Source organism: Lepidochelys olivacea, assembly GCF_965140295.1.
Source record: "Lepidochelys olivacea isolate rLepOli2 genome assembly, chromosome: 1".
Classification (NCBI taxonomy): domain Eukaryota; kingdom Metazoa; phylum Chordata; order Testudines; family Cheloniidae; genus Lepidochelys; species Lepidochelys olivacea.
The window spans coordinates 267020077-267045857 of record NC_140411.1 but is presented as its reverse complement, the minus strand read 5'-3'; the positions used below and the strand labels follow the sequence as shown (position 1 = coordinate 267045857).

At 39.9% G+C, this 25781-nt stretch overlaps 1 protein-coding gene across 6 annotated transcripts in view; it reads left to right on the top strand.

Annotated features, from left to right (window-relative positions):
- GAS2L3 (growth arrest specific 2 like 3) overlaps window positions 1-23258 on the top strand; it is a 30614-nt gene extending 7356 nt beyond the window's left edge. For 4 of the 6 annotated variants that reach the window (XM_084613245.1, XM_084613247.1, XM_084613246.1 and 1 more), the window contains 8 exons: window positions 2446-2493; window positions 4754-4922; window positions 5658-5776; window positions 7409-7550; window positions 11588-11651; window positions 12540-12678; window positions 13781-13888; window positions 19293-23258. In XM_084613245.1, the coding sequence (XP_084469371.1) occupies window positions 2470-2493; window positions 4754-4922; window positions 5658-5776; window positions 7409-7550; window positions 11588-11651; window positions 12540-12678; window positions 13781-13888; window positions 19293-20732 (2205 nt within the window). In that variant the 5' untranslated portion in view covers window positions 2446-2469 and the 3' untranslated portion in view covers window positions 20733-23258. Of the gene's footprint in view, window positions 1-1171; window positions 1187-2445; window positions 2494-4753; window positions 4923-5644; window positions 5777-7408; window positions 7551-11587; window positions 11652-12539; window positions 12679-13780; window positions 13889-19292 lie in introns of those variants that run through there. The other 2 variants (XM_084613248.1, XM_084613250.1) reach the window with 2 other exon arrangements.
- The last annotated feature ends 2523 nt before the right edge of the window (window positions 23259-25781 follow it).

The window sequence follows — 25781 nt, the reverse complement described above, 5'->3', positions numbered from 1 at the left end:
CCCATCTCGTATTCCAAAGAACTCCAATATCCTGGGGGGAGAAGACTTGTCTGTTAACCCACTTACTAGTTTGAATCAACTCCCCTGTGGACCACAGCATCTCGCATATCTCTACACACTGGCCACCTGAGACCCGGTCCCATACCCACCAGCCCATTAGGGGCTATACATTCCAATTCCCCCATTCACCTTCCCTGTATTAGACAAAGGGCCAATCCACCTGACACCAGCCAACACCCATCTTTTACCATAACTGCTATACCTGTATGGGCTGTGGTAACCTACATTCCTCAAAATTATGAACTCCACATCTGCCTGTAACTGATGGTTTGAGAGAGAATTTAAATTAGCAGTCTGTAATCCTAGTCTGAGTCCTTTTGGGGACACGAAAAATGTATCCTTGCTATGATTATTCAGATGTTTACTGTGTAAATGCAGAGTGTTAGCTTCTTAGAGAGCCCTCCCATGACAACTAAGATTGCAAAATAACTTACGTAAAAAGAAGTGCATGAAGTTCAAGGGTCACAATTTTTCCTCAATCCCTTTATTTGTTTATGTATTTAAAAAAGACCAGTTTTGTTTCGCATTCCCCAAAAGTGCAGATGCTGAACATTCTTGTAATAGCTGCTTTGTGAATATTTTACTGTGCTCTTGTTTCGAGCACTCCCTGTGAATTAGGCCACCTTTTGTTCTTCTATTGGCAGTTACCATATTAAGGCTCTTGTTTGATTATGTGGGGCTCCTTATTTTAATGAGAGCAGCTTTTCTACTGGCTGTTCCATCCATTATATATATATATATATATATTTTTTTTTTAAACAGTCAATGAAGCCTCTTACTGGGGCTCTCTCTTGGGACAAAGGATTTCTTATGCTAAAGGAAAAATATATGCCCCTGGACTAACTCGTGGGAAGCATAACATGCTCATTTGTAATGCCTGCTATGTACCCTGCCCTTTTCCTCTAATGTGTGGAGAGGAAAATGACCGGGAGAGGACAATCCCACTATTTATTTTGTTTTCCTGCAAATAAAAAGGTGATGTAACTCTTGCATGTTCAGATATAACCAACTCAGGGCATCTTTAGTAAATCTTTAATTGATCAGCATGACAAGTCTGATACAAAGAAAAAAACTTCTGTCTGAAAACAAACTGATTTCACAGTAGGTGTAACTGCATGGTCTTAAGGTATGTTTTGTAAAGTTTTATTAAAATATGTTGTAGTGGGTGGAATACAAAGGCCAAGGTAATGGGGAGAAAAGATGGGAAAGAAACAACACAAACTCTTCTTAGGAAATGGAAATACTTCGGTCTGTAGTAAAACTTACAGTTTAGAGAAAGCTAAAGACTTGTGTTACAAATGTAAGCTTATGTTTCTCTTTGACTTTACACACACACACACGCAGTCAGAACATCACAAATGTGCTTTAATCCCACTCTGGCTGTGTGGTGACTCTAGAACTTTTTTCCTGTTGTCATCAAGCAGGTTTTTCTTTTTCTTTTTTTAAAGAAATGTCTGACAGATGTCTTTTTCTAACATGTGGTATTTACTCCAGAGTGATTGACAAATTATGAAAGATAAATGTATATTTCAGAGTTCATGCAACAATTATGTTGGGCATTCCTGTATCATATGTATGAAAGACATTCTGAATTTTTTTTCCTTTCAGTTTTATTAAGTGCATGTGTGATTTTAATTTAATTATTTTGCTACATGAAATAGAATTACACCATATATGAAATGCATTATAGGATATGGCATTCTTTGGAAAGGACATTGGGGTAGGGGTTATCTTGTTCTGTGTGTGTACAGCGCCTTTCATAAGGGGGTCCTTGTTCAGGATTGGGGCTCTTAGGCCCTACCACAGTTCAAATATTATATAATAAAAACATTTTGCTTTTGTCTTTCTGTGTGAATTTTGACTTCTCCTTTGTATTCCATGTGAATAAACGAATTTTTATAAATCACTTCCTTTTCCATACATAATATTTTACTTTAAAGACTGAGAGAACCTTAACACATGATTTTCTGCAGTTATGCTGTTTGTGATATATAGGAATGGACTCCAACAACCTTAACTTCAAGTTAAGGTTTTTTGGGTACATGTTGGATAACTGATGTAATAGCACACTTGGAATTTTTTTCCTCTTCTACAAGTCGGAGAGCTTTGACACCTTCTTGGAAGCACGTGAACCGTTTCAAATACTATTTATAGCTAAATAGAAGTGAAGAAACTTGCCATTTTGTCCTGTAATATTTACTGTTTTCTGACGGTGTAGAGTAGTAAAATATCAGGTCAAGATTATAACTGTGTTAAGAGAGTCAATCTGACCGTTTTCACCCAATAGTTTTTTAACTTTTATATGAAATTAGAAGTTATTCCATTAAAAATAATTTGCTGTTTTTTTTTTTTTCGTCTCTTCCTCCCTCCCGCCCCCATTTCCAGGGAAAGACTCTCGTATAAATACAGATGACCATGCAGCATTCAGTTCAGGTAAATGACATTAATAATAAAAATGCTTGATATTTCTTATGGCACCTTTTCTTTATGCAAGGATCACAGGGCACTTTGCAAACAAATTACTGCAAGGCTCACAATTGTCCCTGTGAGAACTTTACCATCCCCATTTTACAGGTGGGAAAATGTAGTCACAGAGGTTAACTGACTTGCCTTAGGTCACACAGGGAGTCAGTGGCAGGACTGATATAACCCAGACGTTCTGGAGCCTAGCCTTCTGTTTCAACTGCTAGATCACACCACTTCTCCTTGAGTGTTGTTATCTAAGAGCCTTTCTAAGGCAAAGTAAGAGACTAAATCAAACACAATTATTCCTAACATATAGTGACTTTATTTGTGTAACTATTAATATTTAGATTTTGCAAAGTGATTAATTCTATAAGAGAATATATAGTCAGTCCATCCACAAGTTAAAAAGTCTGGTGGGATCAACTGGCTAATCCTGGATGAACTCAATCAACAATTAGTTGTGTGTCTGGACTAGGTTATCGGGGTGATGGGATGGTGAGGGAATGAAATTTTGTGGGGTGAATGAGATCCTCTGAGAGGAAGGGGTTTTGATTTGTTTTTCTTCATCATTTTTTCTTCATCCCCATTATTCTCCTTGACTCCCGAAGCTAACCCTTAATAATGTTACTGATAGACATTTCCCTCTCTCATGGGTTTTTCCTTTCTTTAAATTCTACAAGGAATTTCCCAATGGAAGTTTGCCAGGAATCATGGGATGAATTACTCCAAGTTTACCCTTCTGTCTCCTTATCTCACAGGGTCATATTCCAATGATATATCTGTGGAAGGATTTCTATATGGAAGGTGTGAGAGGAAGAACTTGAATTTTTCCTTTCTCATTGTCTCCTATTATTCAGACTTTTTTCTGCTTTACTCTGTGGTGAAGTCCTTCCTTGCTGCTTCTCTCCCTCTCCCAGTACCCAAACTGTCCTAAAGAACTTGCAGTTCAATATAACATTTTCCTCTCAGGTACTCCAGTGGAACTCCATTGAAAACAGTGGAGTTAAAGGCACAGATTAATACAATTCAGAACAAATTTTCATCTGCCCCAGTTTCTCTGTTACGTTTTCTTTTCTTGACAGTCACTGGGCACTGCAGGTAAAGTTTCTGCAAGGCTGGCTTTTATATATCATGTCAGAATTTCTTATTTCTTTGCTAACATGAGACAGGTGTTGACACAGGGAAAAAATACAATTAGAAGACTTGGACTGATATCCTTTTTTTATTGATGCTATGGTATATTGAGCAAATGAAGTCTTCCTTCCTGCCCCATAGTGAGGAAAACATTTTCAGTGCCCCTGCACATTGCTTTAGAATGGTTGAATACAAGAGGTGAAGACTAGTGTCTAAAAAGTGTGTGTTCCTGTATTAAACAAGTCTGAACAGTAACACATTTTCTACTTTCAGAGTGGTAGCCGTGTTAGTCTGTATCAGCAAAAACAACGAGGTGTTCTTCTGGCACCTTAGAGACTAACAAATTTATCTGGGCATAAACTTTCCTGGGCTAGAACCCACTTCATCAGATGCATGGAGTGGAAAATACAGGAGCAGGTATAAATACATGAAAAGATGGGAGTTGCCTTACCAAGTGTGAGGTCAGTCTAATGAGGCAATTAAATTAACAGCAGGATACCAAAGGAGGAAAAATAATTTTTATAGTGATTAATGAGAGTGGCCCATTTCAAACAGTTGACAAGAAGGTGTGAGTAACAGTAGGGGGAAATTAATATGGGGGAAATTAGGTTTCTACATTTTCTACTGTAGCATAAGAATTTTAATGTTCTTTTTTCCCCCTAAACAAAAACCTCCTGTGAAATCTTTGATCAAAGAGAGAGAGAGACCAGCAGCAAATTTGGTTTTAGGCTGTAGATTTGTCTTTTTATATTGTGGATTCTGCCCAATACTAACTTTCTTACAAGTTTTATGAATTAATTCTTTATTTATAAGGCAGTTTAAAAAATAGACCTTTTTTGGGAGAGAAATTTTTCTTGTATAACTCAGAGGGACAACTGTAAATCATAGTGATGTGGTAGCATCTGAACTTAGGAATGAAGATTGAAAGCTGCAATAGATTTTTGCAGGGTTGATGAGTGGCTTAAAAAAAATCAAAATTAGATCTCTTATGTCATTACTTGATTATTGTTTGTGTGAGGAAATTATCAGATTCCATTACTGGAGGTTGCAACTATTAGAGCCATTTGTTTTAATTTACTGAAATCTTGTTTAGGTGTGGTTTGGAGATGATATTCCTCTAACTCCACGAAGCCCTCTGACTCCCAGACATGGCCCGGGCTTGGCAGATGTTTGCCTGTATGATCAGTGGATATCTGTGCGGCATGAAGCAACTCTGGTGCCTATGCAGGAAGATCTATCAATCTGGCTATCTGGATTACTGGGTAATGCTAAAATACATCATTGTCTAATGAATTTGAAAGATCCATTATCCTGGCCAGTGTTGACCTTTCATATTCATAAATTTGCTAAGAGCGAGTGAATGTGACTGGGCTTGCATAATAAGGAAAACTGAATTAAAATGCATGTTCCAGTTTCAGATTTTATGAGCAGATAACTGTCGATGCCAGCTTAATACCTCTTATTTATATTTCCTGTTCAATGACTGGTCTGTCTGTAGTCTAGTTAAATAATGCATATTTTGTTTGATTTTTATCTGTGTTTTAATAGAAATAGTTTATAATTAAATATGTTTATTTACCTATAAAACGCATGCCAATTCTCTTTACAATCCAAAGTTATAGGGTATAACTAACACAGGCTGAAACAGTGGTTGTTGAGAAGGGGGAAACACAGTACAAATACTAATTTAGAGATGTATCTCTATTTTTTAGATTTAATAAAAGCTTATATTTATATTACTTCAGTGGCAGTTGATTTTTATGGTGAATATGTAAGGTAGCAGAAATTTTAAAGTTTATGCCATTCATCAGTTGTTTTAGTTGAATGGAATAAAAACTGGTACTCAAAATTCTGATGATTTCACTTCTATTGTAGACTACAGCCCAACTTTGTGTCTTTTTAATAGTGGAATGCCATGTCTGAGTTGTCTGCATATAGTTTGTGTTAGCTTGCCTTCTTCTGGAATAATTCTAACATTTTCCAGTTTTTATTTTCAGGGGTAGACGTTACAGCGGAACGGTTGCTGGAAGAGCTTGATAATGGCGTACTACTCTGCCAGTTGGTTGGTGTCCTTCAAAGTACAATTAAAAAATGCTGTAGCTCAAAGGACTTAAGGGTGAGCCATCTGACTAGTACAGTAATTGATAAACTTCATCACTTTATGAGCAACCAATTTTTATCTGCATTTAACAAATTTGCGTTCTGTGTGCATTGTACTTGGAAATAAGAAACACGATGTCTTTTTTTATATTTGTACTCTGTGTTGTAGAAGCTGACAGGAAGGCCTACATTTTTAACTATAGCTAAATATATTAAGGCTACATATCAGTAACTAACTGCTAAAATTCTTCTCGAGGGAGGTGTTTGATAGTAAAAAGGGAGCAACTTTCACAGAGCACCATGTTGTATATTTATAAGTAGGGTCCTACCAAGTTCACTGTCATGGTCATTTCATGGTCATAGCATTTTAAAAATCTTGAATTTCACAGTTTCAGATATTTGAATTTAAAATTCAAATAAGGCAGAATTTAAAACCATGGGGAAGGTTGCCAGGCTATTGTATGGGGGGTTATGGTATTGCCACCCTTATTTCTGTGCTGCCTTCAGAGCTGGGAAGCCGGAGAGCGGCAGCTGCTGGCCAGGCACCCAGCTCTGAAGGCAATGCCACCATCAGCAGCAGTGCAGAAGTAAGGGTGGCGATACCATACCATGTCACCTTTCCTTCTGCACTGCTGCTGGCCGCAGTGCTGCATTCTGAGCTGGGTGCCTGGCCAGCAGCCACCCCTCTCCGGCTGCCCAGCTCTGAAGGCAGCATGACAATACCATGACCCCCCTACGGCAGGCAGATTTCGCGGGGGGGAGACCAGGTTTCACTGTCCGTGACACGTTTTTCATGGCTGTGAATTTGGTAGGGCCCTATTGATAAGGGACACCCATGAATGTTGCAGATCATCATTGGCTGTGAAAGGAAGAGAGAAGATGTCTCACCTATATCCCCAAAGTTAATAAACTGCTTTAGAAAAAACTGAAAGCAAGTCACTACTTTCTAAAGGAAACTCTACCCTCTTTCTCCCTCCGTACCACACCCATCTGCTTATGGAAGGGCTTGAAAAGTGCTTGAATGTGACAGCCAGTGCAGTTTCACTATATTCTGGGGGGATGGGGTGAAAAGGATTGTGTCGTCCATGTAGCTAGTCAACACCCTCTGTGTACTCTAGAGATGTGCTCTAAGAGTAATCCTTTTGCCGCATTGTACAGGGAGTTTGAGGGTGCAGCCAGTGGAACCATGACTACCTAGAGCCACCACCTAAACTTCCCCAGGTGCTGTGAGTTGGTGGAGGTCAGCGGTAGAGACTGCTTCAGGAGAGGCCACACTACTGCATCCCAGGATGCAGAGTTGCAGTGGAAGATTTCTTTTCCCCCGCCTTAATTCTTGACTTCAACAGAATAACTATACACCCGCTGTCTTCTTAGACTGTGCACAAGAATGACGACTTGCTCCTTGAAGGCCTATATATGACCTGGCTGTAGCTAGCCATCAAATGGGGAAAGCTTCATCTGCATTCCAGATATGCATGTAGGTTACATCAGCTATTAAAAAATAATAAAATAGTTATTAGCCAGCCACCATTGTTGTACTTTAAATTTGATATTCTTATTTGATCTTATGAAAATGTGTTTCAAAATGTCATCTATGTATCTGTGCACACAGCATATGTACATTAATTTTTGAAATACTTTTTGCCAGAATTTTCCTATGAGACGTGTTCCATGTAAGAAGAATGCACCATCAGGATCCTTCTTTGCTAGAGATAATACAGCCAACTTCCTGAACTGGTGTAGGTGTATTGGAGTTGATGAGACTTATCTCTTTGAATCTGAAGGGTTAGGTAATTATCTCTTTTTGTAAAGTTATTTTGGGGGCATAGAACTCTCCATGGACCCTCTCCTGACCCTTACTGTGACACTTTCTTGGGGTGCCCAGGATTGTGACTCACCCCTCTGCCTCAGCTGTAGAGAGAGAGTTGCTGGTGCTAAACTGTGTATCAGTTCCCCGACAGGTTTCAGAGTAGCAGCTGTGTTAGTCTGTATTCGCAAAAAGAAAAGGAGTACTTGTGGCACCTTGGAGACTAACCAATTTATTTGAGCATAAGCTTTCGTGAGCTACAGCTCACTTCATCGGATGCATTCAGTGGAAAATACAGTGAGGAGATTTACACTCATTCAGATAGCCACCCAAACACACACCTCAGGACTCTGCCAACACTTATTTTGCCTTGCAGGGTAACACTTAGTGTACCCCCATCCCTGAGCTCCAGAGAAGAATCCCCCTGTAGTGTCCAGCCCCTGGCGGTAGACGCTCACAGTAATTACCAAGTTAATCTGTCCCCAAAAAGACAGTGTACACACAGCTGGAAGGTTACACGTCAGGATCAGGTCCTCTATAACACTGAATTATAATTTGTTTATGGTTAAAATGAGTAAGTTTATTAACCAAGAACTGAGATTCACAGATTCAAATGAGTATTGAGTAAGAATAAGGGAAACAGAAATGGGTACAAATGAAACAAAGTATAAAACATTTTCTAGATAGTAAAGCTTTTAACTGGTTATAATCCTTGTCTAAAACAGTCGCTCACCTAAGATTTTTCTGCAGGGCTTGCTAGTTTTCAGTGATAACCAGGACCCAGATTTTATCCCTTTGTCCTTTGAAATGTATCCTTCTGAAGTGCACCCCAGATGAGATTTATTTATTTATTTTTTCTGACATGCTGACACCATGTTGAGTTCACATCCCCCCCCATCCATCTATTTTTCCTGTTCACTTTACATGCAAGTGGAGTTCCTGTGTATTGACTTTACCGTGCTTAATTTATATTTCACAGAGAGAGAACTACCTTCCCTCCTGTCTGGAAGAAACCTGGTTCTCCCTTTGTTTGGTTACAGACTTTAAAGCATAATATCCGTACATATGCATAATTCCTCATATCATCTTAATACATCCATTTTACAACAACTTTAATGATCAGTATGTCACCAGCTTTCATTTGATACCTGACAAGATGCTTTTGGATAAATACTATGATTGCAGTGTGTTAGGTGTAGTGAGTTTGTCAGGCCTGATAGGAGTTACTGACAGAACAATGAAGCCTTTGCCAGTTGGCACTGAGGTGCTCTTCAAACCATACTTGTATGAGACAGGAATAATCATAAGCAGTGATTGGGACTTTGATAGGACTGCTCATGTGAGAAGCTTTGCAGGATCATTTGCTTATGGCTGCATTGAGTAATCTGACTGAATAGTGTCTTTGAAGCCTCTGAAAAGTTGCATTGTGGGAGGAAAAAATAAAAATAGTGCAGTGAAATGCCACATTTTCTGCATAGCAAAAAACCCCCAAAACAGAATAATTGAAAGAAAGACAAGCATTTTTTCTTTTAAAGTGCCAAGAGACTACATGGAAATTGTTAAAACACAAAAATCTCCTTTATTCGGTATTAGAAATCTTTCTTGCTATATAAAGTGGTCAGAATAGTACACGCATGATGGCTAAATTAGAGAGCTACGTCAGGATTCTGTGCCTGAAGTTACAACAGTCTGTTAGTAATTAACGTTTACCTCACGATCTACCCTATATGACTCTCAACCCCTGACTTTTCCCCCTCTAACTAGACGGTTACGGAAACAGATTGTCAATAGAGTTTATGCCTCTAGTGTTCAGCCTGTACTTTGTTACCAGCAGCTGCTAGACTGATCTTCCAGATGGAATGAAATCTTTGACTGCTCATTAAGAAAAGTTGTACATTCATTGTAAGATAATTAATTGTTTTTGCATCACCTACTTTTTAAATAGAAACAAACAAGCACAAGCCTTTCTGTGGCAACTCAGGTACCCTTTAAATATTGCAAAATTCTTTGTCTATCAAAAGAACATATAAAATTATCTATATTTGCAATGTACATTAAAACTTGCAATAGTGACCAAAAATGTAGTTTGCAGTTACAGTAAGGGTGATTTTATTTATTTAATTTTAAAAAACTGTTATTACACACTGCTAATGTTTATGACACTTTAATGGCCTCTGTCACTGCCTACTCTTTTATTGGCTAACTATTCTTTGAAATTCTCATTGCTACCATTTGGAGGTGCCCATTCCAGTTCCTATCTATCTGTCTTTCAATCTAATCCAGGGGTGGGCAAACATTTTGGCCCGAGGGCCACATCTGGGTGGGGAAATTGCTTGCAGGGCTGTGGGAGGGGGTGCGGTGTGCAGGAAGGGGCTCAGGGCAATGGGTTGGGGCAGAGGAGGGGTGTGGGGTCTATGAGGGGCTCATGGAAGGGGGTTGGGGTGCAGGAGGGGTGCGGGGTGCAGGAAGGGGCTTGGGCAGGGAGTTGGGGTGCAGGAGGGACGCAATATGCGGCAGGGGGCTCAGAGCAGGGAGTTGGAGCGCAGGAGGGGTGCAGGGTGCAGGAGGGGGATCAGGGCGGGGAGTTGGGGTATAGGAGGGGTTTGGGCTCCAGCCAGACGCCACTTACCTAGAGCGGCTCCAGGGTGTCAGCGGCGTGCACTGGGGCCAGGGCAGGCTCACTGCCTGCCTGCCCTGGCCCCATGCCAATCCGCTCAGCGGCCAGCACCATGTCCCTGTGGCCCCTGGGGGAGCCTGTGGGTACCCTCACCTGTGGGTACCTCCCCCGAAGCTCCCATTGTCCGCAGTTCCCCGTTTCTGGCCAATGGGAGCTTTGGGGAAGGTACCCACAGGCAAGAGCAGCATGCGGAGCTCTCTGCCGCCCCACCCCTACCTCCAGGGGCTGCAGGGACGTGGTGTGGCCGCTTCCTGGAGTGGCGTGGAGCCCTCGACAGTGGCAGTCCCGTGGGCCGGATCCAAAGCCCCGAGGGGCCAGATCCGGCCTGCGGGCCATAGTTTGCCCACCACTGATCTAATCTAATCTAAAATATTAAATTTATTGCTATATTTCAGTCTTCAGTGGTGCAAGTAGGAGAAAAAAAATGCTTGTGTATATCCCCAGTTCACTCTGTATAAACTGAAGAGCCTAAACTCATTAAATGCACTCTGAAACAACTACTTAAAATATGTTTAACTTCCTTGGGATCAGCAGTCAGGATTTCCCAATGCTGTCTTGTTTTGTTTGTAGCTAGAAGTATTTTGAAATCTGTTTATTGCTGTTTTCAGAAACTGGCTCTGTGGCATAAATGGCAACGTTGTGTGCCTTTGGCAATGAGTCTTATTAGGGAGGCTGCAAGTCTTCTCACCCCAATTCCCCCCCTGCCCAGACAAGCTTTCAAGCTCTTCTTGACTGGTGAAGTGGGAATGGCTGCTTTTGTGATTTGGCAATTACCCATTTCTGTCCAAGAGACATGCTGTAAAAACAACCCCTAGAATGGGCAGGAGGTTATGGAGGTAGCGAATTAAGTGACCCCAGAATGGCATTCACATGGGCAGCAGTGTGTTTCTGGATGCTCTGTCCCCCTCGCCCACTCTGATACCAAGCCAAACATCTTGATTGCTAGTGAAACAGAAGCTTGAGACTTCTGTTTGTGATCTAGGCATAAAGCTACTTGTCTTCACTTTCAAGGCCTTCACAGCCTATCCCACCCTACCCATCTTCTCTCATTCACTATCAAGATGTCAACTCCCACCTCTGATTGGCCCTTGATGTCAGCCTCCATCACCCACCTGTTAAATTTTCAAACAGGCACCTTCTGTCTTGTTGAGGCTGTTTGTAATATCCCACACTTGAAAACTTAGTCTTGTGTGTTTATGTATCTTGTTTGCAGGATGTAAAGCTGGCTTAGGGAATGGGTGAAAACCCTACCTGCCTTCTATTTTCTGTACTTAGTTCACAGGCCACCCCTTATCTGGTAAAGCTTTTCAAACGTGAAGTATGACTTATTTTTTCCTCTGTAGTTTTGCACAAGGATCCAAGACAGGTGTATCTCTGTCTTCTGGAAATTGGTCGCATCGTATCAAGGTATGAACTCCGTGTAGTTTTCTAACTAGAAGCTAAAAATTGCGTTCTGTTAAGCATATAAAGTTTTAGTGTTGGGTTACATACCGTATTTTGCAAATTGAAGTCTTTTAATACAATGAAAATAGATTCTATTTTGGTTCAGAGAGTAATTAACAGCTCTGCTGTTATGGCCTACCTATGCTAAGGATACTCTTCAAAAATTTCCCATCATTGCTAATACCTGCCTGAATGCTTTCTAGTGAGGTTCAGTTCCACACTGCTGCTTAATACAGGTTACGCCTAAACGTCACAATCAAGCACATAGATAGCAATAAGATATTTACATCTGTAAGGAGGGGAGATCATCAATGGAGACCTAAGTGGCCTCAAAAACAGAACTTTAACTCTTGTTCTTAAAACTTTAAATTTGAAAAATGCCTCAACTGTTGCAATCATGTCATACCTTTGAAAACCTCTAAGTCTTCTCAGTCTCCTGTTTTCCACTGAGAATAAGAACAACTTTCTTAACATTGCCTCATAACTTAAATTGTTCTGATCTGGTGAAAACTTTACTATCTTCTGCTGTAGCCTCTCTGAGACCATCTTTCCCCCACTGTGGTACATTCACTGGGGATGTGTACCTGCTATTTAAACGGAACCCAGACAACAGCAAAATGATTCTAAGCAATTTAAAGCGTGTCTGAGAGAAATTCTAACCTTAATGCTATTATTTAACTTATTAGATAATTAATCCTCTGACTGACCAGACTTTTCTTATATGAGCTGTTTTTTTTTTCTCTGTTCAGTTATTCAACACTTTGCATGTATTTTCTTCATTGGCTCCTTTGTATTTGTTTAGTTTCATAAGGTCTCCTCTTACCCCATTATCATCTTTATATTTATGTTCAGGTATGGAGTTGAACCTCCTGTGCTAGTAAAACTGGAGAACGAAATTGAGTTAGAAGAGACATTGTTAATGACCTCCGGGCCAGTAACATCTCTCAGCACCCCAAAGTCCTGTTGCCACCATGGGGAACTGCATGAAGCAGTAAGTATTGTGCATATTTTGTGCTTTGAATTACTCCAGCTCCTAATTTTGCATATGTGCTATTTAGATCATTAAATGCAAGGAATTTCTATGTAGCATATAGGTGCCTTCTTGCGTTGAAAGGGCAAGGATAGGCCTCCGCCAATGGACATGTTCTAAATGTACACAGTGAATCTTTTTATCTATAAGTCGTAGTATTAAATGGGTGCATGACAAACACTTCAGCAAAGGGAAAGCTTGTACTGAAATCTCTCCCTCCTTCTTTCCTGTACTGATGGAAGACAGGGAAACACTGAATGGGGAAAAAAAACTTGGAAATTTAATGCAACATACTGGATGTGTAAGTCTTAACTGGTATTATTTAGTGGTACTTGGCCAAACTATTTAATATTAAAAGAATAGGCTTTTTAAAACATATGTTTCAAAAGAAAGGGTTTTTTTAATATGAAAACATGCTAAAGAAACAAACCTGCTAAAATATCTTGGAGTAATGTGAGAACAAATTTCTGTAGTTGCACCCCTAAGGAAACAGACTTTCATCCAACTATCTTGGAGAATACTGGTGCTTTTGGACGAAGTACAGAATCTTGACCAATTTGCTCATCTTATGAGACAGGTCAGACTGGGCCTACTAAAAACCATTTCAACAATTCAAGAGTGGCCCAGTCATCTGGTACAATTCCTTGAGACATAAAGTCTATCTTTATGAAGCTACCCTTACAACTATTGACAAATGAATTGGGGTAAAGTAAAGAAAGGGAATTTAAATAGGAAAAAGTTTGTTCTAATAAAATGAGAAATTAGAAGCACCAGATCTGCGCACACACAAGATTACTTTAATTTTTTGAATAGCTCAGATGTTCTCGTCCGTGCATGTGTGCCTTTCTATGACCTTCTTTTATATTACATCTAGGAGTTTTATCTGCCCAGGCCATCTTGTAATGAGGGAAAGTTTTTTGACAGGGATATATTTAATCTTTTGCCATGGTTAAATGACCTATCAGTGGTTAATCCACAAAACAAAAAACACAACACACATGTAATCTTTTTTTGAAAAAACTCAATTTTCTAACAATTTTCTACTTTCCTTTTTAAAATCTAGGTTAAGCACATAGCAGAAGATCCTCCCTGTAGCTGTTCCCATAGATTTTCGATTGAGTACTTATCTGAAGGACGTTATAGATTGGGAGATAAAATACTCTTCATACGAGTAAGTGCGGTTCCTCAAAATGTTTCCTCACCTCATTTGTTAGCTTTGCCTCTGTCCTATACGGCCTGTGGTCTGGGGTTTTTCACCTGGGTTCATATGTCTGTCCAGCACAACAGGAATGTACAATCTGCATGTGTTTTGTCTCACTGGATTCATCCCTGGACCATTGGCAGTGTCCCTCCAGTCTTCTTTCCCCTTGGAATCTCTTGCAGGTCTTTGGTAACCTCTGGTGACCTAGGAGCATACCAGGGAGGGAATACTGTTTAGACACATGAACACTGGAAATCAAGGACAGTAGATTGTTGTAATGTCCCATCAGAACGTCCATACACCCGTCTGTAGTAATGACAGTTTTATACCCTAGGGACCTCGGAAAGGGACCCGAGGGTGGCCCATCAAAATACTCCTCTCGTCACCAGCTTGGTGGAATGGCCTCAACCTCCACTTGGAGGCGGGGATAATTGCTCTACAATGGGGGCAGACATTCACTCTATGCATAAAGCTATGAGAAGCAGAACTGGCAGGAACTTGAGTCTGGTCATAAGGAAAGTGTTGGTTTTTTTGTTTTTGTTTTTAAACCTGGCTTAGAAACTGGTGTGTGGATAGACTGGGTGGGCATTACAACAACCTGCTATACTAGACAGTTGATAGAGTAGTGTGTGCAGCAGCCAGGAGACTTTGGAGTAGGGAGAAAGAGGCAGAAAACTTCTTTTCTCTTCTGACTATCAGAGGGTGGTTGGAGCTTCAAATATAATACTGTCTAGCCAGAGACTGAGCCAAAAGCATCTTGGTTGAACCTCCAGCACCTGCTCTCCAGCAGCTGTGAATCTGGGATTTTGTGTCAGAACACTGCAGATATTTGGGTAGTGTCTGGGAGGGTGGGAAAGACCAAGAACGAGACAGATGACTTCCTGTCTGGCTAACAGGTTTAATCCTCTAGTCTGTAGATATCTAGTACATTTCCTCCCCCACCGCCCCCCAGTCCTGGCTGTTGGCACTCTGATCTGTATGAACTAATTCGAAAATATTAGTTTAACAAGGAAACAAGCACTGAAGTCATGAAATATTAGCTACACAGAAACTGATCACTATATATTTGTGTCTTCATGACTTTCATATTAAATTTGTATACAATTACATTTCATAAAGAAATTCTCTAAAAGGGGATATCGTGATTTTTATACTGTAAATAATGACCCAAACATCATTGCCATGTAAATAGTGACAACCAGAAAGAATCCCTTAAGTTTAAAGTATAGTGCCTTACTGAATTGTGTCTGCACTTCAGGTTCTGACTCTGAATAAAGGAAGATAACTGAATAGAATATTAATCCTTGAATGTTGACTATCAAACTTCTGGGCTATTGAGTAGTGTAGCTGATCTACCCCTTAACCTCACAAATTCTTATGCTATCCTAAATGTTGAAGGGGCATCATCAATGTGAAAACAACTTTTCTGTCTGAAAATGAGGTACCTATAGTTTGAAATGACACATACAATTACTATAACGGAAAGAAGTAGGCAGGAACAATTTTCCTTTATTATTTCAGTTTACTGTGTACATGTTACAGACCTGCCTAGTAGCTACCCCCAGTTCGTTATAAATGGATCCAGCCTTCCAAGCCAGTTGGGTCTGAGCAGAGTCCATTCGCTGTTTTCTAGCTCTGGGCCTGTAAGGCAGATGCTTGGGTGCAGACTCCCTGTCTGACACTCTTCGTTGCAGTGTAGTACTCTGCTGTCCATCTGCCCTAGGCTCCGAAACCAGAGCTGTTACCTCCCAATCTGCCCTAGTTGCTTGTGTATGCACCCCCAGCGTTTAACTTTGCCATGGGTGCTCTGGTTATACTTTAACTCCTTAGGGACCAAGTGGCAGGTAAGGCAAGGAACACAGGTATTTCTTAACCTCAGTAATCCTTACTCTCAAAACATACAAGAGTTACAGATCTTTGGGAAAAATAACAAGCCTATATGCCCTCTCCCCTGAGTGTATGTTCACCCATCTCGTGAGTCCTAAGCCAGTCAGTATGTCAAGTGGATATACTGCCCTCCTGCCATCTGGCAATGGTTGGTCAGTGAGAGAGAGGCAGCCTTGAGCAGATCCTACTCTTAAATAAAGCTTCTGTCTCCTCTGTCAGGTGACCAACTGATCAGCTTCAGAACCACAGTTGGGTGATTAACTGGGATGGCTCAGCACCCTCCCGGAGCCAAAACTAGGAAAGCCAGTTTCCTTCTGCCTAGCCACACTCTGTAGCAAAACCGTTGTTCTAAAGTTGGACGCCTTTGGTTGGAAAACAATCACAGTTGATGATTCTAAAGTTGGTTTTTCCATGGAGGTGTTGGGCATTACAGTAAGCTGCCTTGCATCTGTCTTTGACTGCTCTAGGCAGTTCCAGTTACGTACCGAAAGGATAGGTCACATTCTTTGAAAGTCACAACTTGATAGAAAGGTGGGTGAGGTAATATCTTGTATTGGAAGGAAATGTTATTGGGTTGCTGTGGTGGGGAAAACACCACAGCAGCCCAACACTGTAGCATTTAATTTCAGAAAGGGGAACTACACAAAAAGGAAGAAGTTAGTTACACAGACATTAAAAGGTACAGCGCCAAAAGTGAAATCCCTGCAAGCTGCATGGAAACTTTTTAAAGGCACCATAACAGAGGCTCAACTTAAATGTATACTCCAAATTAAAAAACATAGTAAGAGACTGCCCCCATTAGCTAAACAACAAAGTAAAAGAAGCAGTGAGAGGCAAAAAGGCAGCCTTTAACAAGTGGAAGTTAAATCCTAATGAGGAAAATAGAAAGGAACATAAATTCTAGCAAGTGAAGTATAAAAATATAATTAGGAAGGCCAAAAAAGCATTTGATGAACAACTAGCCAAAGACTCAAAAAGTAATAGAAAAAATTTTGCTAAGTATATCAGAAGCAGGAAGCCTGCTAAACAACCACTGGGGCAACTGGACGATCGAGATGCTAAAGGAGCACTCAAGGAAGATAAGGCCATTACGGAGAAACTAAATGAATTCTTTGCATTGGTCTTCACAGCTGAGGATGTGAGGGAGATGACAAATCTGAGGAACCGTCCCAGATTAAGGTGTCATTAGAGCAGGTTTTGGCACAAATTGATTAACTATACAGAACTAAATCACCAGACCAGATGTTCTTCACCCAAGAGTTCTGAAGAAACTCTAATATGAAATTGCTGAATTACTAACTGTGGTAACCTATCATTTAAATCACCTTCTGTACCAGATGACTGGAGGATAGCAAATGTGACGCCAATTTTTAAAAAAGGCTCCAAAGGTGATCCCGGCAATTACAGGCCGGTAAGCCTAACTTCGGTACCGGGCAAACTGGTTGAAACTATAGTAAAGAACAGAATTATCAGACACATAGATGAACAGAATATGTTGGGGAAGAATCAACACACCTTTTTGTAAAGGGAAATCATGCCTCACCAATCCATTAGAATTCTTTGAAGATGTCAACAAGCATGTGGACAAGGGTGATCCAGTGGATATAGTGTACTTAGATTTTCAGAAAGCCTTTGATAAGGTCCCTCACCAAAGGCTTTTAAGCAAAGTAAGCTGTCATGGGATAAGAGGGAAGGTCCTTTCATGGAACAGTAACTGGTTAAAAGATAGAAACAAAGAATAGAAATAAATGGTCAGTTTTCAGAATGTAGAGAGGTAAATAGTGGTGTCTCCCAGGGGTCTGTACTGCAACCAGTCCTATTCAACATATTAATAAATGATCTGGAAAAAGGGGTAAACAGTGAGGTGCCAAAATTTGCAGATGATACAAAACTACTCAAGATAGTTAAGTCCCAGGCAGAACTGTAAAGAGTTACAAAGGAATCTCATAAAACCTGGTGACTGGGCAACAAAATGACAGATGAAATTCAATATCAATAAATGCAAAGTAATGCACATTGGAAAACATAATGCCACTATAACATATAAAATGATTTGGTCTAAATTAGCTGTTACCACTCACGAAAGAGATCTTGGAGTCATTGTGAATAGTTCTCTGAAAACATCCACTCAATGTGCAGCAGCAGTCAAAAAAGCTAACAGAATGTTGGGAATCATAAGAAAGGGATAGATAATAAGACCAACTATCATTGCCTCTATAAATCCATGGTACACCCACATTTGCGTGCAGACGTGGTCACCCCATCTCAAAAAGGGTACTGTATATTGGAATTGAAAAGGTACAGAAAAGGGCAACAAAAATGATTAGGGGTATGGATTAGCTTCCATATGAGGCAAGATTAATAAGACTGGGACTTTGCAGCTTGGAAAAGAGATAACTAAGGGAGGATATGCTTGAGGCCTATAAAATCTCTGGTTGGGAAGACGATAAATAAGGAAGTGCTATGTACTCCTCATAACACAAGAACTAGGGGTCACCAAATGAAATTAATAGGCAGCAGGTTTAAAGCAAACAAAAGGAAGTATTTCTTCACTCAGTGGAACTGTGGAACTCCTTGCCAGAGGATGTTGTGAAGGCTAGGACTATAACAGGGTTCAAAAAAGATTAGCCAAGATGGGCAGGGATGGTGTCCCTAGCCTGTGTTTGCCAGAAACTGGGATTGGGCAGCAGGGGATGGACCACTTGGTAATTGCCTATTCTGTTCATTGCCTCTGGGGCATCTGGTATTGGCTGCTGTCGAAAGACAGGATACTGGGCTAGATGGACCTTTGGTCTGCCCCAGTATGTCCGTTCTTATGACCAACTTCTGCTGGTGAGACTGACGAGCTTTTGAGCTACACAGAGCTGTTCTTCGGGTCTGGGAAAGGTAATCTGGCACTGACATGGCTATAGCAACATTGTATACAACAATTTGATACAAACATAAACCAATCTGTCACATTACACTTATTATTTTATTACACTATAATTCCAGTTATCTGAATTCCCTTTTTCTGAAAATCCTACTTATCCAAATCCAGTATGTCCCCTCTCCAGAGCCCTGTGTTAGTTAATAACTTTTTTTTATCCTAATCCAGTTATCTGAAAGTTTCACATGTCCCCCAGGCCATTTGGATAAATGGGAATGTACTGTATTTGTATTACCATAACACCTAGTAGCCCATAGACACTCAGTTGCCCCTGCATATTCAGTCAGTGGCTCAGTTGCTGGAAAAAACCTTATTAATGTCAAGAGGGGAGCAGAAAAACCCTGAAATCCTTTCCTTTTAAAAAAAAGGGGGGGGGAGGGGGAATTTAAAATAAGAGGAAAATCAGGCTATTATTTAAAGGCTGCTATTCAGGAAATTCAGGCTATTATTTAGAAATAGGATACATTAAAGTTGCTAGTGCCTTACACTTCCTGTGTTACATTTGGTAATAAATTGTGTACTAAAGTAGATATGATTTTAGAGTTCTGCCATTCTCAGATGCTGCATGGAAAACATGTGATGGTACGTGTTGGTGGAGGCTGGGACACTCTTCAAGGTTTTCTTCTCAAATATGATCCATGTCGAGTGCTGCAATTTGCAACTCTGGAGCAAAAAATCCTGGCATTCCAGAAAGGTGGCCCCAATGAAGACACCCCTGATTCATCATCTAGAACTCTGCAGCCTCCTTTCATGAATCCCATATCGGCTATTAATATGTTTCAGAAACAAAATTCAAAACCAGCCACTCCTGTTTCAGTTCTAAAAGCTGCTCAGGTGGCCAGTGGTAAGCAGGCATTATCTAAACGTCCACAGTCACCTGCCCTGTCATCCCCAAAAGCAGCAACCAAGTCCATATCAGCTCGTTCCAAGTTACAAGGATCTCCAGCAAAGGGTGCCCAGTCTCCTTTCAGATCCTTAACAGGTGCTTCAAAGAAATTGGATTCTTCTGCACGCAACTTACCATCTTCTGTTATTTCAAAACTTGCACAACCTGTAAACAAAAGTTCTTCACCTGCATTATTAAATACTGCTCCTGATTGTTCAGGGCCACTGTGCAAACGCATCTGGTCCCCTGATACTCCTAACATCAAAATTCCACCATCCCAGAATTCTCCAGCAGCAATTTTACATCCTACCCTCTCTTGCTCTACAAGTCAGCTTTCAGAATTACCTGGGACAAGAGAGATGACTGCTTCAAAACAAAAATATGCTCCTTCTAAATGCAAAACTGTATCTAACTCTACCACCAAACTTAATTCTGTTGCTTCAAAATCCTCATCAAAATCTGCTAGGCCACCTAACGCAAATCTGCCTGTTGTTTCTAAGCCTTCACATTCTTATCAGTCTCTTGCAAAAATAGCAAAACCTGCTTCCAAATGTAACAATGAAGCATTGGGAATAGGGTCCCGGCCTCCCAGAATAGTGCCACAAACAGGATCTGGCCCAGGGAGGAATCTCAGAACCACTCCTGTCTTAAAACAGCCAGGTTCTGCATCTTCGTCTGCAGCTGGTAAAACATCACAGTTAATGCCTCCACTGGCATCTCCAAGCAAGAGCGTAGCTTCAGCTGCTAATAAACGACCTGCAGTAAAGTGTTTACAGGGGCAAGATAGCAGTATAAGCCCACAGATAGGATCCAGTTTATCAAAACATCCTGAGCGCACTCCATTATCTGTTGTACGACTTCCCCAAACTTCAGCCAAAGCACAAACGACAAAAAAGACAGCACAGCCTTCCACAACAAATCTCTCCTCAATCAAAACCTCCCAAAAGAGCGATGAAATCCTGGCTTCAACAGCCAAGAAACCCGTCTCAAAAGGAAAGACTACAACTGCATATGGTAAGGGGACGCCTCGTGTATTAAAAGATCCTATTTTGAAGGCTAAACAAGATGATCACTATTTTGTTATGACTGGCAGTAAGAAACCCAGAAAGTAAGCAGAAATATGGTGCTTTCCATTTAAATAGCACTACACTAATCACAATGGTAACACTTTTATGTCTCAGACATGTATGAGACCTAAGTGTGTGTGTTTTTTTTCTATAAGGATTTACTAAATACTCTGTCCATACTTTGTAGTTAAATACCATTCCACTTTTATTACATATGAAAAGTAACTTTACTTGCTATTCACCATAGCGCAGTACAGACAGAGTACACCAGTTTGTTGATACCATGATGATTTAAGGCTGTTTTGGTTTTGGAGAGGAGGGCTGTTGCTGCTTTCCTTAAATGGATTTTAGCTTCTTCTCGATATTTCTCCAAAGTAGGATCCAGATGATGATTCAGAACGCTCTGGTACATCGGTGTCAAGTACCTGCTGTTGCTAGTTCCATTACATATACTGTACTTGTATAATATCACTAAAAGCCAACTTATTTGAAAATAAAGATAACAGGATTAACACTTTCATTTGGATGGGCAGATGATACGGATTCTACGAATTAGGACTCTAGGCCAAGATTTTCAAATGGCTGGTGATTTTTTGGGTGCACACTGTGAGATGCCTTAAAGTGGCCTGGTATTTCAGAAGGTGCTAAGCATCCAAACTCTGAAAATCTGGCTGCTTTAAGGTATCTCAAGTTGGGCACAAGTCTCTTTTGAAAATCTTGGCTTTGGCACTCATCTTTTTGGTGCCTTAGGATGTTGAGTCTCAGTAACACTTTCACACTGAATGTCATGGCTGAATGTCACACTGTTGTTTTTTATTATTATGACAAGATACATTTTTTTAAAAATGAAAGAGGATGGTGCTGTTGACAGTTTTATTAAATTGCCATTGTTGTTTTTAAAGTGTCTCTTCCCCCTGAGCTATGTCTTCTGTTTAAATCTGCTATAATAACTCTACCTGGTCATTCCTTTTTGGAGTTAAGTAACCGTTTCCCAAAGTGCTAACAGGGCTACATTCACCCTCTTCAGAGGGCCGCGTGAGGCTTCTTACATAGCACTTAAGCCCTCAAAATAGGGTTTAAGAAATACTAGTATGGTGCCTCAGCCTGGTGCTAACCTTTGCACAAGGGCGAAATTCTCCCTGAATGAATGAAAACTATGGTCACTTGCACTAATTACCACCTCTGGGTCAGTGTTATCTGAAGTCAGGATATTTTACAAGTTTAAAGAACGGCAATGCAAGCATTTAAAAGCAATCTTATGTCTTAAATTTCATAAATGGACTATGACTGTGTGACGTACAAACTGAGAGAATATTTTTCTCCTCCTAAAGCATTTACCTATGGGCCAATGATAAGGATACATGATAGTCTGAATTTTTTATTCTCAGAACTGGAGTTAAAGAGCTGTTTATAAACTAATCATGTTTTTTAATTGGCAGTGGCAGCCTCATAGATCTGTCATTATCAGCACCTTGTTAATTCTCTGTTATTTATGACTGTATTTAAAGTATGCATACATACTGTAGAGTATCAGTTAGTCTGTTGAAAGTGGATGTTGTGTAAACAAGCTACTAGCTAATACTTTGGAATATTAAATACACCAACCTTCATATCTGAGACAGCAAGTCTAAAAAGCTTGTTTTTAGCTACAAAATTGTCTGTTTTGAAAAAAGTCTGTTGCTAAATTGCTTTACCTACACAGTGGTGAGTTTGGCCCAGTGTATTTGTAAGTGGGAAAACTCTAGTGACTGCAGTGGAATTAATCTCATGCTAGTAATGAATTTGGACTGACTCATACACTGGAAAATTCTCTTCTCAATGAGAGAACTGCTTAAGAGTAGACTTCCAAATATCCTGTAGTTAAGATTCAGTACATCCTCTTGGGTAGACTAAGGGCAGAACTCTTGGGTTTCTTCTTTATGAACTATTTGTTTTTAAAGTTTTTTTTAATTGCTATGAAATACTCTCTAAGTACATACTAATTCTATCATACTTTGAAATATGTCATCATGGTTTAAAAGAAGAGGAAATTGGATGATTTCATCTTTGACTTGTAAAATTTAATGTATTAAATGAGAGAATCACAAAGTAAAGCTTGAATATCAAGCATAAACTTCTGAGCTGGGAAGGTGTGGCACTGCAGGGGATAAAAATGTGCCTTATATCTGAAATCAGTGCAATAAGCTATTAAATGGTTAAGCAATGCACATTAAGTTCCACTTTTGCATTTACAGAGATCAACCTGAGCATTGTGCTAAACAAAATGTAATAGTTATAAAATGTTGACCTAGGTTCAATCTTTAACACCAGTTGCAAAACTTGACTAAGGCTTACATCCTGTAACTTGGCATGGAGTGAATCCAAAAAGGATAGCAGTAGTCAAATTTAACAAAACCACTCTTGTCATTCTGAAGGCCTCTAACAGGAAACCTATAAGTTTTTTGCAATGTTTACACTGGCAAAAAATATGTCTAATCTCCTGCTTGTACCAAATTTTTGTGAAAGAAGTTGAAGCAAATCCCTGAATTCTTGACCTCTTTTCTGTACTAACTCCAGTTACTTTAAATAAACTCTTATACCTCACTTTTGCTTTTTTAGTCCGTGATTGATTTAAAATGTACAAACTTGTTTTGCATTTTGGTGTATACAATATTGCACTTCTATAGATGTGGTGTTAAAGTTTTTTATGTTATAGTACAAAACATGAAGAAAATTCTCTGTGTTGAGCCAATATTAAGATACAAAGGTCTGTGCCCAATTAATTGCTTCGGACCAGATTCCGAAATTTTAATTCCATCAGCTCATTTCAGTGAGCCTATTTGCAGAGAAAGGCACTACTCAGGATCATATCTTTAAGCTGTGAATAGCCAGACTAAGACTAGTCACAAATCTTTTTGAACTTCAGTTACTCGTTGCCTCATACTAAAATCGTGTGTAGAAGGTGAGGGGATTTGGCAATTACACAGACATTTTAACTTATCTGCTGGACCCAGTCCTGCTTCCATTTAAGTCAATCAGACTTTTGCTATTGACTGGGATGGAAGAAGGATTGTGGGGCCACCTGAAAGAAATCACCAGGGTAGTTTTTTATTGTTGCAAAGGGAAAACTATGCTGGGACAGATTGGGGCATATTTTGCTGAAGTCAACAATGGGCAGCTCAAACGAGGGGCACTCAATAAAATATTACACTGTCTATAGAAACAACCTCTTTGCCTAATGGAACTACTACCCTGCACAGTGAAAGAGTGACCTGTGCCCCTGGTAGTAGCAGACCTGTTTCTGTCACAGTAGTTTTGCTGGAGTAATTTCTCCTCTCCAAAGTGGGTAAAATTGGAGATCATGAAAAGAAATAACATAGATTTTATCTGTGCAACTTCCAGTACTACCAACAGGAGTCACACAGCGAAGTTTCCTTGTACTTTGTTAAAAATGTATCCCTCAGTGCAACTGAAATATTTTTCATAAGGTACTGTCAGCAGCCAAGGATACTGTTTGAATGGCCTGGGTTGGTCCTTGAAGTGGGCTCCAGCAACTTAAATTAAATCAGCAAAAAGGCAGAGACTATAAACCTAATATAAATGAGTCCAAAAGTCCTTGGTACTCAGTGCTTCATCCCCAGCTTCTGCTGTTGTACTCCAGAAGCCTTAGAGAGAGCCTGGTGCGAGCTCATGCGATGAGTTGTACCCATAATTGATAATTCTCAGAGATGTTTTGCTGTCTGCAGTCAGGATGGGGTCTCAACCTCTGCTTGCCTGTGGTTTTTTTGTTTTGTTTTTGTGGGGGTGGGGAGGTGGTGGTAGACCCCATCGCACGCGAGTGTGTGTGTACTTGGGGCAATTATATAGCCTGTTATATAGACTTATAAGATTGAATAATGAGCCATTTTGCTACAATGGTCCTCTAAAGTCCTATTTTTGGATTGGGGCCCCATTATGGTGGTTGCTGTCCAAACACAGCTTGGTTGTATTGTGATGAGCCACCATAAGTACATTTGACAAGAAAATGTACATTCTGTCAATGTTATTTTCCTTGTTACAATACCCCCTCTTGATCTTCTGCATAGGCTCCAGTAACAAATATTAAATCTATACAAAATAGTAAAAATTCACCAATTGTAAGAAATTGCTAAAATATCTTTTATTGTTACATGGAGGCAAAAACTTACATCAACCATTGCTAAAATGGGTATTGATAGAAGAGTTTAATTTTACTTTTTTTAAATCAAACTCAATGACACTTCATCTTCAGAATTAATGGAGGAAGCACAGGAATGAGTAAGAAAAATGTGCATATTAACATAGTAGATGCTGGTTTGCAATTATTGAGTCAATCAGATCACAGCTTTCCACTATAAAAGGCCAAATTCAAACCTGGTGTAAGTGCATTCAATTCCTCTGAGCTCGGAGAGAAATGTCACAAGACTTAAAATGGCAACTGAATGAAATTTTATAAATTTTAAACCCTCTTTCCCAGCCCTGTGAATATGTATTTATTATGAAAAGGAGACAGCTGGAGTTGATCCTGCCAAAGCTATTGCATCAGTTGCCATCACTGCTGGCTAGTTTAGGAGCCTCATACGCAAATGCAGGAAGGAAATTTGGTTCAACAGTCGCAGGTGGTTTTAAAAACAAAAAACAACAAAATAACCAACAACCTGCATATATTCTATATATTTGTAAATGGGTATGAAGTATTGCTTATCTTATCCTTCTGAACGTCAGCGTTCTGAATGCATGAGCTACATGGCTTTGCTGTTTGAAACATGCTTGAATAAGATTATTTGTCGAAGCTGTCAAATTATTTTGAATGGAACTAAAATTCTTCATGACTTCTCCCAAATCCACTTACAATCAAGTGCTAAAAATTATGTTGAGACATATGCATTATGAATGTGTGGATGAATGTCTGTATAGACAGATTCACCCACAAGCACACACTTAGTACCCCTACATCTGAGCATCAGCTATTCCACCTATGGAAGGGAATGTCTTTTCTCCCTCATGGTTTTCTGTTCACTAAGTGTCAAGCCTGAAATACTTGAATTTGTGTTCTATTCAATAGTTTCTCTGCTCCTTTGTTTTTGTCTTGAGAGA